This window comes from Salvelinus sp. IW2-2015, linkage group LG26, assembly GCF_002910315.2.
Source record: "Salvelinus sp. IW2-2015 linkage group LG26, ASM291031v2, whole genome shotgun sequence".
NCBI lineage: Eukaryota > Metazoa > Chordata > Actinopteri > Salmoniformes > Salmonidae > Salvelinus > Salvelinus sp. IW2-2015.
In genome coordinates this window covers 15,197,641-15,214,991 of record NC_036866.1, presented here as the reverse complement: position 1 = coordinate 15,214,991, position 17,351 = coordinate 15,197,641, and the positions used below count along the sequence as shown (strand labels likewise).

Here is a 17,351-nt window from a genome sequence, read left to right as displayed (position 1 = left end):
CTACAATAGGTGAAGTGTATTTACATCCAGTAACGGAAATACGGTAATGGAATTACATCATGGGTCCCTGATCTGTGCTGTACATAAATGCCTAATTTATGAATATCATTCTCTTCATGGTGATGTATCCTGAATAGGTACACAAAGATTGAAATGTGCATTATCCTTCTTTTGCCTATTTGGGTATTATTCTACACCCGGGCTATTATTGTAATCCGCTCCGCCCCCAAAACAAGATATGTACTGTACTAGAGGTCGACCGATTAATCGGATTGGCCGATTTCAAGTTTTCATAACAATCGGAAATCGGTATTTTTGGGCGCCGATTTGCCTATTTTTTTTTTTACACCTTTATTAAATCTTTATTTAACTAGGCAAGTCAGTTAAGAACACATTCTTATTTTCAATGATGGCCTAGGAACGAGGCAGAACGACAGATTTTTAACCTTGTCAGCTCGGGGGATCCAATCTTGCAACCTACAGTTAACTAGTCCAATGCTCTACCACTGATTACATTGCACTCCACGAGGAGCCTGCCTGTGCCGCGAATGCAGTAAGCTAAGGTAAATTGCTAGCTAGCATTAAACTTATCTTATAAAAAACTATCAATCAATGACTGTCATTGCTCCAATGTGTACTTAACCATAAACATCAATGCCTTTCTTAAAATCAATACACAAGTATATATTTTTAAACCTGCATATTTAGCTAAAATAAATCCAGGTTAGCAGGCAATATTAACCAGGTGAAATTGTGTCATTTCTCTTGCGTTCATTGCACGCAGAGTCAGGGTATATGCAACAGTTTGGGCCGCCCGGCTCTTTGCGAACTAATTTGCCAGAATTTTACGTAATTATGACATAACATTGAAGGTTGTGCAATGTAACAGGAATATTTAGACTGATGGATGCCACCCGTTAGATAAAATACGGAACGGAATAAACGTTTTGTTTTCGAGGTGATAGTTTCCGGATTAGTCAAAGGTATATGGTTTAGAGAGAAATAGTCGACGCGTTATAATTCCTGTAATAACTTGCGGCTGAATTTGAAAGGGGTTCCTTCGTTATTTTACCGTTCATGTCTTCCATAGAGAATGTCTTGATCTACTTCAAATAAGGTCTGTGTTTCGTGCAGGCTTAAACCGCCTCGACGTTTTGATACCCGTGTAAATCTCACTAGGATAASGTAACGTTTGTCAACATATTTTCATAAATTCACTCTACAAAAAAAATGATCTTCGCTTATATTTAGCCAATATTGATCAGAGTTACCTTGTCCTATGGATATCTCCACAGTTATAAAATTGGCAAGGTGGTGTAAGCCTACACAAAACACAAACCTTATTTTAAGTGAATCTAAAAATATCCTATGGAATAAATGAAGGAACCGCTTTTCAGATTCTGCTAGAAGGTGTCATGGGAATTATGACCTGCACTTTGGTCGTCAATTCTTACCATGCCCATTATTAAAATAGGATTTCCTGCATATAGAAATGACAGTTTTTGTTTTCAACATTCATCACAGGTAACTTAAACTCTATTTTTATTCAAACAGTTGAGAGTATTTGTCTCCTAAGCAGACTCTTCAGTATCATTGTCACTTCAGAGCTGTGTGTGTGTGTATATTTATGTATTATATTAAGTTAAAATAAAAGTGTTCATTGTTCATTCAGTATTGTTGCAATTGTCATTATTACAAAAATGTGTGTGTGTGTGTGTGTATGATATATATATATATATATATATTTTTTTTTTAATAAAATAAATCCGCCGATTAATCGGTATCGTCTTTTTTTGTCCTCCAATAATCGGTATCGGCGTTGAAAAATCATAATCGGTCGACCTCTATACTGTACATTATACTGTACTCTGACCACCAGATGACAAAATAACTTATGGGTTGAACATAACTGTATGGCAGTGGAAGGGAGTACAGTAGGAGGTGACTCAACTGGTTTGTGACTACGATGATTTTCCATTGTAGCCAATTCAATTGCATTAATTCCATTACCGATTTTGTTAACAGCATTAAGTTTTAATCACTTCATAATTCATAAACAATCTTGATATCATTAACACTACCTAATTGGTAGGTCTACCCTTTACTTGTTACTTCTGTCAACTTTCATAATCCTCCCTCATCATTAGTAAGAGAAATTAGAAAATATCTTAGATATGTGGGTTTTTGGTAACACAATTACAATGTATGGTAATGTTTCTTAAACTTACAGAAGGCAATTTCCAAAACAAAATGTGTTGATATTAGTTGGCAGGGGTCTTTACTTCAACATTGTGGTTTGATATATTTCTTCTGCATTTTAACACTTTTTTTTTTTCTGGTAGATKTTTTACCAGAAATCAAAGACTTTGCTTATTCCTAATTTTTTGATGGAAAATGGTAAAAAAAAATATGAGCCTTTAAAATAAAATTGACTCTCTTAGTTTTCATTTGACACCTACATTGCTACTGTCAGGGTTTCTGCTAGGAAAATGTGGCGCCGGACAATATGACCAGAAAGATTTAAAATTTACTGGCCATTTGAGAAATTTCCCGGACCCATATCCATTGCTCAGAATGACAGAAATACCATTTAGATTATGGTAATGCATCTTAACAGAACGTGCAACTCCTGTTCCGTATGTGACCAAGATGAAAATCTCTGTTATACATTTTGAAAGAGGTGGAATCTAAAGATGCAACAACTAGGATGGGTTGCTAATATGACTAGGATTGTGCCTTTTGGCTTCTGCACAACATGAAAGAAAAAGGAAACCGCACACTAAATTCACAAAAGCCCTGACGAAGGCCGTGAGGCCGATACGTAAGCTTATTAAAGACCAGTGATACTATCAAGAGCAGTGTGCGGTTTCCTTTTTCCTTCATCTTGTTCAATTGTTGCCATGCACCTGCAAATAAGATTGCTCAGATGTGCGAGTGCCTTTTGAATTTTGGCTTCTGCACAACAAAGAAAGTTGATATGAAAACCAACAAAACAGGAGAGAAATGTTATAGTGGTGGGTCCAATAGGGAAGTAAATGGAAATACATTTGCMCAAATTATATAATTAGTCCTGTCTATACAGAAATAAAGGAAATCATTCAAAATGCATGAATTAGCCACAGAGGAATCAAGAATCATTAGCTTCTTTAAAAAAAAAAATTCTGTGGGATGTTTCGACTCATTTCTTTAGCTGCCAATTTCTTTAGCTGCCAATGGAACACGGTATATCAATGTGTCCAYATGGCAGAGGCTGGTGATCTCGCATTAGTTGACTTTTAACTTTAAGATTTTTATCATTTTAATTCCGATTTTTATGATTAACCATGTGACAATGATTTTGAGAAACAAAAACGCGCTGATAGCCTTTTGCCTTCACTTCAATGTTGAATGGAATACGGGCTTCAATTACCAGTTAAAAAAATAAATACAATTTTAGCTATTTTTAATCATGCACCAAAACGTTTTTTTTTAACACGCGATTGCATTTAGAATTGTTGCGCAATGAATGGGCTTATAAAAGCACGTTTTACTACAGCAGGAGAAATCCCACTCAAAATAGGCTCTGTATGCTGTCTGCGTGTGATAGTTGTGTTGGATAAATAAGATACATGATGACTAACAAAAATACACACAAATAACCTATCAACTGATAAGCATGACTGTCAAATGTATTTCCATCGATGAATTAAAAAGCATTATCTTGCTATGGGATTAATTTTCTGCTGGTCATTTTGTCCGGAAACAATTTGTTAGTTCAGTAATAGTGAAAAAAAGGAAAAAGCTGCCAGTTGCCAGCCAACGGAAACCCTGGCTACTATGAACTTCACATGTTGATGCTCATGGGTCCTTTTAGATGGAAATACTTTTTTTCAACTCTATTAGGCCAAGTACAGATCTTTATGCTCTTTAACAAAAGTCTATTCAAGTGGCAGAGAGTTGACACCATACGTTTTCTATTACTATGCCACTCAGTTTTATTCATATATTAAACTGATGTCGAATAGCATTGGAGTAACTGTCCCAGTGAGGCACTGTGCTGTGGTGGAAACCAATGATGGCTCTTGTCTGGTGTCTTGGTGCTTAGTTACCTGGCATGCTGGTAAACCACAGCGTGGCACACCAACCCACAGCCCTCTCTCCTCTTTTCTCTGCAGGCATTGTGTCAGCACTGTCTGCATGTGATGACATCAGTCTGTGTGCATCCATAAATGTAACTAACATGAACTGTCATGGAATTCTCTGCTTAGTTACTTTTCAACCTTGGTAGGTGGCTGTACTAAATGAGAATAGGGTATATGGCTGTGTACCTTTTCTTTAATGTAATGTATTTCTTCTCATTTTCCTCAGGATCCCCCTTGCTGCTGTTTGCCAACCGGCGCGATGTGAGGCTGGTGGATGTGGAGATGGGAAGGCCAGAGTCAGCAGTGGTGGTCAGTGATCTGGAGGATGCTGCTGCTGTGGACTTCCTCTACTCTGAAGGACTCATCTTCTGGACCGATGTCAGCGAGGAGGCCATCAAGCAAACCTACTACAATCAGTCCACCGGCTGTAAGCTTCACACTGCTACATCCAAGTTAGGGACTGTTCTTATGTTGTTGTCTTACATTTATAAGTGTGTTAAATATTTAGTTGTTTTTAAGTTTGGTGCAAATATAATCGAAAAACTATTTATTCTGCAAAACATAGAAAAACTTGAAGAAAGGTCCAACACCTATGGATACATCTAGAAAATAACAGCAGAATGTCACTATTAATGGAGGGATATTGATATTGAAGTTTAGACCTAAGTGTTCCTACTGAAATGTTGGGCTTTTGTTTTCAGCTCTGAAAGAGGCCTCGGGGACAAGGCAAACGGTTGTTGTGTCGGGTCTCGACTCCCCTGACGGACTAGCTTGTGATTGGCTGGGCCGTAAACTATACTGGACCGACTCGGAGACCAATCGCATTGAGGTTGCCAACCTGGATGGCACCTCTCGCAAGGTGCTATTCTGGTTGGACCTGGACCAGCCCAGGGCCATCGCCCTGAACCCAGCCCACCGGTGAGTCTCTGGCCTGGCCTCTCTCTCTCCCCTGACTGGGACGTTGGTGATGTATCCACAGCAGCAGCCCCTTCCATCCATGTGTATTTATGGTTCATATATGCATCTGTTGGTTGAGTGAGATGGTGGAAAACCTGCCTTTCAGCTGGGTCTGTTTCCTGTTGTTGTGTTGCTTAGATCCTCGGGAGTTGACTGCTCTTCTCTCATAGGGCACTGTTTCTAATTATATGTTGGGGACTAAGGATGTGTATCCATTGTTAGCATTATTGAGTCAGTATAATTTCACTCTAGTCAGTGGAAAGTACTGCAGGAATACCTTTTTATTTCATGGATTTGGTGCTATTTTTTAAGAGGTTTGAAGTTTTTTTTCACAAAACCGTACATGAAGAACCTGAGTTTTGCAATGTATTAACATGGGATTATAAAACGAAACAATTTTTTACATTTTTATTTTAATGGAGGTGCAGAAGAGGTAGATTTGGCACATGCGCACTTGGTCAAAAACAATACTTAGATTCTTTCCAGACAAGGCATTTTTTCGGTTGCATGTAACTTCTTATTTAGACCTTTTATGAAAGTACATACCGGCCGTAATGGCAGTAATGACGATAGTTGCTCTGTGAAACTCCATTATTTGGTAGGTACCGATCATACTTTGACATTATTAAGCTTGAAAGCTGGTGAAAGGCCAGTTGAATGGCTGCTTCCTGAACTTGAAGGCGAATCGCCATATTCAACGTCTCCTGTAAGACCAGATTCTGGTTCAGTGTAGACCTAGATCAGCATGTGTGTGCAACGGTATATTTTAAATCGGAAGAATATGCGAAGCATTAATATTTTAGAAGCATCAGATGACAGGATTAACTTTAATGTTCCAAGGGAAAACTTGTTTTAGACACACAGCTACATAAAGTAAGATAACATGTAATTAGCGTCCACTGGTAAACACTGACCAACACTTTGGTTCCAGCCCTGTCACAATAACTCCTCCCTGGCTTTTTCATTCATTGTCATGTCAAACAGCATTGAATTCAAAGTGCCCACGATATCCCAAGATTTGGTTGAAGTTTGTTTTATACTGTTCGATCAATCATAAAGGAGAAATCCCCAATTAAAACACTTAGAATGTACTGTATGTGTTGCCACCCTAGGGTCATGCACTACTCATAAAGCATATTTAGAACTTTTATTGTTAAAAAAACTAAAATACCTTCAAATATGTCATACCGTCAAAAATGTGAAAAATATTGTGATGATATTTTGGCCATATCGCCCAGTCCTACCAACGCCTTCTCTAGCCATTTTGTGAACCACAGCCCAGGACTGGGAAACCAGGAGGCAGCTCATACGTTGTTCACAAATTCTGTATGTTTGTGTCTGGTTCGGTTATTTTAGAATCGCTTTTCAGTTCTTAGACCATTTAGATTCTGTCTATTTAAACAAACCGAGGGCCCACACCTAGATCTGTTATATTTGCTGGTGGGCTTCCCTGTCCATCCACCTCCATAGCTGTCTATGAATAGAAATTTAGCATGCCTAATTAAGCCTGCTTTCAATGTAGTGCACATTGAAGCGACTGCAGCTATTCTCGGCACAACATGCAGACAGATCTGCAGAATTTTAAGATGTATATCAGGCGTTGTCAGAGGACCTGTAGGCACGTGAATTTGTGTGTGTTTGTGCATGCGTATGTGCGCGAGCATCTGTGGTTTTAAAATGAGGATAAGTAGAAAAAAGGTTTAAACTTTCAAGCCCTTTGTAGAGCACCACTGATAAGACTCACTCTGTGTTGTGCTGGGTGTTTTGTCTAGTTTGTTTCCAGCTTCATTTGGCTCCAACCACAAGACTTGCCTGGTGAAAATAAAAACCTATCATTTCTTAGGACTTTTCTTTCRTAGGTGTCAGATGTGGTTATGTGGGTGGGTTTGTTGGGGCTGATCAGATTGGTTGTGATTTTGACACAGTTACTTTCCTTCTCAGCTATATGTACTGGACAGACTGGGGGGAGGAGCCTCGCATCGAGAGGGCAGGGATGGACGGAAGCAACAGGAAGATCATCGTGGAGGTGGACATCTATTGGCCCAATGGCCTCACCATTGACCTGGACGAACAGAAACTGTACTGGGCAGACGCCAAGCTGAGCTTCATACACAGAGCCAACCTGGACGGCTCCTCACGGTTAGTTGTCTTCTCTCTCGAGCACACATTTTCTCCCACTCTCTCTCTCTCCATGTTTTTCTCATTATTGTTTTTTACACCCTTAGTGGAAAAACAGACAGGGATCCCAGACTGAACAATGGCACTGGGCTCAACTTAATTTCAGAGGATGGTATGGATGAAACCTCCAATCCAAACACATTTGAATCTGGAGGCCCCAATCCAAACATTGGCTCTGCACGTAGGTCCAGTTGTGACCCCTCCCTCCGTGTGGTTCTCTAAATTGGAAATGACCTCTCCGCCATACTGTTGTAACCCTATCTGACTTGGCATTATGGTTGTGATTGGGGCCCTCGGAGCAAGGGTTGACTTTTCTTTATGTAATTGAGGTTTAATGGCAATATTAATAAAGAGAGGTATGGCATGTTTACCTTTTCTTGTTTAGACAATAGACCACTTTCTACAGGATGTAGAATGAGAGAGGCTGTTTTCTCAAGACCAATGCCATTGTATTGCCCTTAGAGTTTGTGTATAAATTGCTCAGGAAACGATTTCCCAATTTGAGATTGAGGATACGAATAAAATGCACCATGGTAGAATTTTCCAATTGGCAAGAGACAGTTGAATTGCATATTTGACCTCCAGTAATGGTACTCCATTGTTGAAGTTGGTTGGAATTATCATAAGCACTTTTACAGAGAAATGTAAACTTCATCCCAGAAGTAGTTTCTGTTAGCATTTACCTATTCTCTGTGTTAAAGCGAGAGGTTTTGCTTTTCATGTGCACATTCTTGAGACGTCTGATTAATGGAGCAGTTTCCAGTATGTTTTTAATGGCTTCAAACACGCACATGTCCAACTTCCAAGTACGTCAAATGCGAAATAGCTGTGAAATCTGGATGTAATACATTTCCTCTCTCCCAACCAAGTTCTTCCCACGCTATTAACGTTTTGCGGAGCACATGCTGTCACCCTCTATCCCTCTGGAAATGGATCCCTTACCAACCAACCCTCCAAAGTTTTGATGAGGTCCTAAGCAGAATTCTGCTGTATCAGGATTCTTAACACTTGTGCAGTGACATGCCGTGCTTTGATCCTGAATGTATTTACAGTTGAAGTCGTACGTTTACATACACCTTCGCCAAATACATTTAAACTCAGTTTTTCACAATTCCTGACATTTAATGCTAGTAAAAATTCCCTGTTTTAGGTCAGTTAGGATCACCACTTAATTTTAAGAATGTGAAATGTCAGAATAATAGTAGAGTGATTTATTTCAGCTTTTATTTCTTTCATCACATTCCCAGTGGGTAAGAAGTTTACATACACTCAATTAGTATTTGGTAGCATTGCCTTTAAATTGTTTAACTTGGGTCAAACGTTTTGGGTAGCCTTCCACAAGCTTCCCACAATAAGTTGGGTGAATTTTGGCCCATTCCTCCAGACAGAGCTGGTGTAACTGAGTCAGGTTTGTAGTCCTCCTTGCTCGCACACACTTTTTAGTTCTGCCCACCAATTTGCTATGGGATTGAGGTCAGGGCTTTGTGATGGCCACTCCAATACCTTGACTTTGTTGTCCTTAAGCTATTTTGTCACAACTTTGGAGATATGCTTGGGGTCATTTTCCATTTGGAAGACCCATTTGTGACCAAGCTTTAACTTCCTGACTGATGTCTTGAGATGTTGCTTCAATATATCCACGTAATTTCCCTCCCTCATGATGCCATCTATTTTGTGAAGTGCACCAGTCCCTCCTGCAGCAAAGCATCCCCACAACATGATGTTGCAAACCGTAGTCTGGCTTTTTTATGGCGGTTTTGGAGCAGAGGCTTCTTCCTTCCTGAGCGGCCTTTCAGGTTATGTTGATATTGGACTCGTTTTACTGTGGATATAGATACTTTTGTACCTGTTTCCTCCAGCATCTTCACAAGGTCCTTTGCTGCTGTTCTGGGATTGATTTGCATTTTTTGCACCAAAGTACGTTCATYTCTAGGAGACAGAACRYGTCTCCTTCCTGAGCGGTATGACGGCCGCATGGTCCCATGGTGTTTATASTTGTRTACTATTGTWTGTACAGATGAACRTGGTACGTWCAGGCGTTTGGAAATTGCTCCCAAGGATGAACCAGACTTGTGGAGGTCCTAGCTTCTAAAGCCATGACATAATATCTGGAATTGTCCAAGCTGTTTAAAGGCACAGTCAACTTAGTGTGTGTAAACTTCTGACCCACTGGAATTGTGATACAGTGAATTATAAGTGAAATAATCTGTCTGTAAACAATTGTAGGAAAAATTACTTGTGTCATGCACAAAGTAGATGTCCTAATCGACTTGCCAAAACTATAGTTTGTTAACAACAAAACCTTTGTGGAGTGGTTGATAAACRAGTTGTAATGACTCCAACCTAAGTGTATGTAAACTTACGACTTCAAATGTATGTCGTCACTGGCCTGACTGTGTTGTCTGGTGGAGCAGAGTGCTGTACTAGTGGATGGGGCTGCACTCTATGCTGTTCTGCTCTGACTTACTTCCCCACTGAATCAGGACAGCTGTACCATTAGTGCAACCGTTCCCCTTCTAAAGAGTGTACCAGATGCTCCATTAAAGTCTGACAACCTGATTTGTTTTATTTCCTCCTGGAAAAGGCTTGAAGCGGCTCCTGAACGCTACGTGTTTTTAACAGATCTGCTTTAGGGTCTCGCAGAGATCCCAACCAAGGGGCTCTCGGTTGTTTTTGGGTGGTTAGTTTTGAACTGTCATGCATTAAAGATAAAAACTGTATTCTGATCTGTAAACATATGTTGAATTCACAGGGAGACTGTGGTGGAGGGCACCCTCACCCACCCGTTTGCCCTCACCCTGTCAGACGAGACTCTCTACTGGACAGACTGGCAGACCCGCTCCATCCACGCCTGCAACAAACACACTGGAGACAAGAGGAGGGAGATACTCAGTGGAATCTACTCCCCCATGGACATCCAAGTGCTGGGTTCAGATAGACAGCCAGACAGTAAGTACTGCTGGGTTCAGATAGACAGCCAGACAGTAAGTACTGCTGGGTTCAGATAGACAGCAGACAGTAAGTACTGCTGGTCCAGATAGATAGACAGCTCAGACAGTAAGTACTGCTGGGTCCAGATAGATAGACAGCCAGACAGTAGTACTGCTGGTTCAGATAGATAGACAGCCAGACAGTAAGTACTGCTGGGTTCAGATAGATAGACAGCCAGACAGTAAGTACTGCTGGGTTCAGATAGATAGACAGCCAGACAGTAAGTACTGCTGGGTTCAGATAGATAGACAGCCAGACAGTAAGTACTGCTAGGTTCAGATAGATAGACCGCAGACAGTAAGTACTGCTGGGTTCAGATAGATAGACAGCCAGCCAGTAAGTACTGCTGGGTTCAGATAGATAGACAGCCAGACGTAAGTACTGCTGGCGGTTCAGATAGACAGCCAGCAGACAGTAAGTACTGCTGGGTTCAGATAGACAGCCAGCCAGACAGTAAGTACTGCTGGGTTTCAGATAGACAGCCAGACAGTAAGTACTGCTGGGTCAGATAGACAGCCAGATAGTAAGTACTGCTGGGTCCAGATAGACAGCCAGCATAGTAAGTACTGCTGGGTCCAGATAGACAGCAGATAGTAAGTACTGCTGGGTCCAGATAGACAGCCAGATAATAAGTTCTGCTGGTTCCAGATAGACAGCCAGATAATAAGTTCTGCTGGGTCCAGAATAGCAACAGTAACTGCTGCTGGGTCAGATAGACAGTAACTGCTGCTGGTCCAGATAGACAACCCAGACAGTAACTGTTGCTGGGTCCAGATAGACAACCCAGACAGTACTGTTGCTGGGTCCAGATAAGCAACCCAGACAGTAACTGTTGCTGGGTCCAGATAGACAGTAACTGCTGCTGGGTCCAGATAGACAACCCAGACAGTAACTGTTGCTGGGTCCAGATAGACAGTAACTGTTGCGGGTCCAGATAGACAGTAACTGTTGCTGGGTACAGATAGACAGTAACTGCTGCTGGGTCCAGATAGACAGCCCAGACAGTAACTACTGGTGGGTCCAGCTAGAGAGTCAGACAGTATCTACTGCTGGGTCCGATAGACAGGCAGACAGTAATAATGCTGAGTACAGATAGGAGCAGTTATTAACTAATGCTGGGTCCAGCTAGACAGCCACACGTAACTACTGCTGGGTCCAGCTAGACAGCCAGAAAGTAACTAGTGTTGTTTCCAGACAGACAGCCACACTGTAACTCATGCTTGGTCCAGACAGCCAGACAGTAACTAGTGCTGGGTCCAGATAGATAGACAGCCAGCCAGACAGTAACTAGTGCTGGGTCCAGATAGACAGCCAGCCAGACAGTAACTAGTGCTGGGTCCAGATAGACAGCCAGCCAGACAGTAACTAGTGCTGGGTAAGATAGACAGCCAGACAGACAGTAACTAGTGCTGGGTCCAGATAGACAGCCAGCCAGACTTTAACTAATGCTGGGTCCAGATAGAACAGCCAGCCAGACTTTATATGCTGGTCAGATAGACAGCAGCAGACAGTAAACTAAATGCTGGGTCAGATAGACAGCCAGACAGACCAGTAACTAGTGCTGGGTCCAGATAGACAGCCAGACAGACAGTAACTAGTGCTGGGTCCAGATAGACAGCCAGACAGACAGTAACTAGTGCTGGGTCCAGATAGACAGCCAGCCAGACAGTAATAATGCTGGGTCCAGATGACAGCCAGACAGACAGTAACTAAGTGCTGGGTCCAGATAGACAGCCAGACAGACAGTAACTAGTCTGGGTCCAGATAGACAGCCAGCCAGACAGTAACTATGCTGGGTCCAGTAGACAGCCAGCCAGACAGTACTAATGCTGGGTCCAGATAGACAGCCAGACAGAAGTAACTAATGCTGGGTCCAGATAGACAGACAGACAGACAGTAACTAATGCTGGGTCAGATATAGAGCCATACTATAACTAATGCTGGGTCCAGATAGCAGTCACACAGTTACTAATGCTGGGTCCAGATATAGAGCCATACTATAACTAATGCTGGGTCCAGATATAGAGCCATACTATAACTAATGCTGGGTCCAGATAGACAGTCACACAGTTACTAATGCTGGGTCCAGATATAGAGCCATACTATAACTAATGCTGGGTCCAGATAGACAGTCACACAGTTACTAATGCTGGGTCCAGATAGACAGTCACACAGTTACTAATGCTGGGTCCAGATATAGAGCCATACTATAATATGCTGGGTCCAGATAGACAGTCACACAGTTACTAATGCTGGGTCCAGATAGACAGTCACACAGTTACTAATGCTGGGTCCAGATAGACAGTCACACAGTTACTAATGCTGGGTCCAGATATAGAGCATACTATAACTAATGCTGGGTCCAGATAGACAGTCACACAGTTACTAATGCTGGGTCCAGATAGACAGTCACACAGTTACTAATGCTGGTCCAGATAGACAGTCACACAGTTACTAATGCTGGGTCCAGATATAGAGCAAGACTATAACTAATGCTGGGTCCAGATAGACAGTCACACAGTTACTAATGCTGGGTCCAGATAGACAGTCACACAGTTACTAATGCTGGGTCCAGATATACAGCCAGACTGTGACTAATGCTGGGTCCAGATATACAGCCAGACTGTGACTAATGCTGGGTCCAGATATAACGCCAGACTGTGACTAATGCTGGTCCAGATAACAGCCAGACTGTGACTAATGCTGGTCCAGATATCACGCCAGACTGTGACTAATGCTGGGTCCAGATATACAGCCAGACTGTGACTAATGTTGGGTCCAGATATACAGCCAGACTGTGACTAATGCTGGTCCAGATATACAGCCAGACTGTGACTAATGTTGGGTCCAGATATACAGCGACAGTAACTAATGTTGGGTCCAGACAGACAAACAGCCAGACAGTAACTTATGCTGGGTCCAGATAGACAGCTAGACAGACAGTAACTAATGCTGGGTCCAGATAGACAGTCACACAGCAACTAATGCTGGGTCCAGATATACAGCCAGACTGTGACTAATGCTGGGTCCAGATAAACAGCCAGACTGTGACATGCTGGGTCCAGATATACAGCCAGACTGTGACTAATGCTGGGTCCAGAATATACAGCCAGACTGTGACTAATGCTGGGTCCAGATATACAGCCAGACTGTGACTAATGTTGGGTCCAGATATACAGCCAGACAGTAACTAATGTTGGGTCCAGACAGACAAACAGCCAGCAGTAACTTTGCTTGGTCCAGATAGACAGCTAGACAGACAGTAACTAATGCTGGGTCCAGATAGACAGCAGACAGTAACTTGTGCTGCGTCTAGACAGCCAGCCAGACAATAACAAGTGCTGGGTCCAGACAGACAGTAACTAATGCTGGGTCCAGATTGATAGACAGCCAGCCAGACAGTAACTAATGCTGGGTCAGAATGACAGCCAGACAGACAGTAACTAGTGCTGGGTCCAGATAGACAGCCAGACAGACAGTAATAGTGCTGGGTCCAGATAGACAGCCAGCCAGACAGTAACTAGTGCTGGGTCCAGAATGACAGCCAGCCAGACAGTAACTAGTGCTGGGTCCAGATAGACAGCTAGACAGACAGTAACTAATGCTGGGTCCAGATAGACAGCCAGACAGTAACAAGTGCTGGGTCCAGATCGATAGACAACCAGCCAGGCAGTAACTGTGCTGGGTCCAAATAGACAGCCAGCCAGACAGTAACTAGTGCTGGGTCCAGAATGACAGCCAGACAGACAGTAACTAATGCTGGGTCCAGATAGACAGCCAGACAGTAACTAGTGCTGGGTCCAGATAGACAGCCAGACAGACAGTAACTAGTGCTGGGTGCAGAATGACAGCCAGACAGACAGTAACTAGTGCTGGGTCCAGATAGACAGCCAGCCAGACAGTAACTAGTGCTTGGTCCAGAATGACAGCCAGACAGACAGTAACTAGTGCTTGGTCCAGATAGACAGCCAGCCAGACAGTAACTAGTGCTGGGTCCAGATAGACAGCCAGCCAGACTTTAACTTAATGATGTGTCCTATTAGACAGCCAGCCAGACAGTAACTAGTGCTGGGTCCAGAATGACAGCCAGACAGACAGTAACTAGTGCTTGGTCCAGATAGACAGCCAGCCAGACAGTACTAGTGCTGGGTCCAGATAGACAGCCAGCCAGACAGTAACTAGTGCTGGGTCCAGATAGACAGCCAGCCAGACTTTAACTAATGATGTGTCCTATTAGACAGCACTACATGAATGTATGTGTGTTCATGTATGATCATCTTGTTTGGATTAAGCAAATAATGTTTAATAAGCCCATGTGGGCTGGGCATTGTAAAGATGCATGACACAACAATAAAATCAATCAGACAACCAGACAGTATGTAGTGCCTTTTCAGTTCAATCTGTGCAACATGTTAATGTTAAGTACACATGAATGTCCCCCCAGTACTCTTAGTGTTCTTATGCACAACACAACAGATTGTCTTTGTTTTGTAAGGATATTTTTTAGACTGACCTGATGGACAGTTAGTGTCCATACACAGTAAAATTGGGTCATGGTGTACAATTAATCTGTCAAGAAATGAACATTTTCAAATGTCTGACATTCCTGGCTGGACAAATAAATGTCTGTGCTGTGCAGAAACAGAGCCGTTCCAGCACGCTATGATTCCCATCTCCGTGGCATGTGTGTATGCATGCGTGGGTGTGTGTTGAGACTGGGAGTGACGAACTGATTACTTTGGCAGTGTGTAAACATTGGTGCGCCAGTCATTGTGTGTGTTTGTTTGGGGAGTGAATGATAAAGAACTCCACCATTATGGTGGTTTGCTTCTCTCCAGGAGTTTGGGGAGGGCAGGGGATGTAGAGAAAGAAGGGTTAGATTTTTTGAGTAAATGACATGGAAATTGAGGAGGTAGCCTAGTGGTTAGAGCGTTGGGCCAGTAACCAAAAGGTTGCTGGATCGAATCCCCGAGCTGACAAGGTAAAAATCTGTCATTCTGCCGCTGAACAAGGCAGTTAACCTGCTATTCCCTGGTAGGTTGTCATTGTGATTAAGAATGTGTTCTTAACTGACTTGCCTAGTTAAATAAACATTAAAAAAAAAATTATAAACATTGGCCAATAAATCATCACCTTACCTGTATATCAAGCCTCCATTAATCAAATCCAAAAATGTATTGGCTTTTTTTAGACTGTGTGACAGGAGTTTGAGTAGTTTGTCTTTTGACTGTGGCCTTGTAATCAGCCTGTAGTGCTGTGTGGAGGGGAGAGGGTTGGTGTTTTCTGCTCTGCTGTGCTAGCCGCTGGGCTCTGTAGCTCTGTAGTGCCATGCTGAGAGTAGACAAGGAAAATCACACCACATGATATCAAACTTTATGGCACAGCTATTGTCCAAGCAGTGATTTTATTGTGGAGGGAAATGTCAATGTTGGTCTTGTTTGAAAATGTTTTTCTTTGGTTTTATTTTTAGTCTTCCCAAGTTTTCCATCAATTGTTATGTTGTGAAAATGGTTCTCTGAATATACACCAATGCATATGACTAGAACAGTCCCTCCAGGATTATGCGATTTTGTGATAGAATTGTTTTTGTTAAATCATAAATTTCCTGCATATTATGTGAGCTTGCAAATTTGACCAATCACTGCAATATTTCCGCATAAAACATTCAAATCATTGCAATATTATCGCCTAAAACTGACACATCACCGCAGTACAAAAAAAGAGGGCTTGCAATTTTAACCAATCGCAAATGTTTCAATCAAGTTACACATCATCAAACTTTCCCTAGTCAGTGGATTTTTGTGAGAATTTGGACAAAATCATTTGAAAATGTCAAAATTGATGCAGCAAAGTCAATAACTTTTCCTGAAAATATCACCAAAAAATCCAAACAAAATTCTGGAGGGACTGATGGGTGTTTGCAGTGTGGATTTCAGTCTTAGTCAGTGAAACTGAAAGGACCCCATCTGTGTTATCTCTTCTGACATTGCTCATTGCGCCCACAGTCCATACCCCATGCAGCGACAGCAATGGAGGCTGCTCCCACTTGTGCCTGCTGTCGCCCATGCAACCCTTTTACAGCTGTGCATGCCCCACTGGAGTCAAGCTCAAGGAGGATGGGAAGACCTGTCGCCCAGGTAAGAGACTAGCCACTGTGACCATCTAGACCATCAGCTGGTGTGGGTTACTAGCTACTCAGTCATTTATAGGGACACTATGCATCCCAAATGGCACCCTATTCCCTATACAGTGCACTACTTTCGAACAGAGTTCTATGGTCCCTGAATGGTCAAAAGTAGTGCATTATATAGGGAATAAGGTGCCATTTGAGACTCGGTCCATACAATGCCCCCTCAGTGATAACTCCCTTTGCTTATGCTACTGTACATGTGTTGTGGTTTCAGACATTCCCATCTGGTGTATGGGACATTATTGACATTCCTGAGGTAATTTTAGTTTTGGACTGTCTTGAATTAGGCCTATTGAACTTCAAGAGCTGCTCTTAATAATTATGTTATCGTGTCAAATTTCATTTTGTCCCATTTTCTTTAACTAGATTAGGAAATAAGACAAAGCTCTACTTTTAATTTCATAACTATGTAATTAAGCATAACATTTTGTGGATTTTTTTTTTTATACAGTCGTTCAATTGAGATATTTGTCTTGGGTGCATTGGCATCCTGTTCCTCGTCAAAACATTAGCATGCCTAACCAGAGAGCCATGACAGAGACCTAATCTCTGACAGATGGCAAGCTTCTGAATGCACAATTTACCCTGCCGTTTGCTCTTAATTTCTATTTCCACATACAGACAGCTACATTTAGGCTAGAAGCATAGCACTCCACCCCTCCTCTCTGCACATTCCCTACTTTCCAGAGTTTACCAAAGACCACAKATGAGACTGACTGAGATTCAGAAAGGTTGGACCTCTTTTTAAGCATTGTTATGTTTCTGCTGCTGTCATTCCCCTTGCTCTGCTACTCCAATCTCATTGCCTTGCTTCTGGGCAGAGAGACATTACATAGGTAGCCAGGCCTAATCAGGTCACTGCTCCGTTTGTGTGTGTAGTGGTTACGGCCCGGGCTCATGAAACCTGTTTATTT

At 42.2% G+C, this 17,351-nt stretch overlaps 1 protein-coding gene across 4 annotated transcripts in view; it reads left to right on the top strand.

Annotated features, from left to right (window-relative positions):
• The window catches only part of LOC111952930 (low-density lipoprotein receptor-related protein 5), an 84,160-nt gene that overhangs the window by 6,580 nt on the left and 60,229 nt on the right, over positions 1-17,351 (top strand). Inside the window, exons 2-6 of one of the 4 annotated variants that reach the window (XM_023971953.2) lie at positions 4,348-4,548; positions 4,823-5,039; positions 7,020-7,217; positions 10,009-10,205; positions 16,253-16,384. In XM_023971953.2, coding sequence (XP_023827721.1) covers positions 4,348-4,548; positions 4,823-5,039; positions 7,020-7,217; positions 10,009-10,205; positions 16,253-16,384 — 945 coding nt within the window. The other 3 variants (XM_023971956.1, XM_023971955.1, XM_070435169.1) reach the window with 3 other exon arrangements.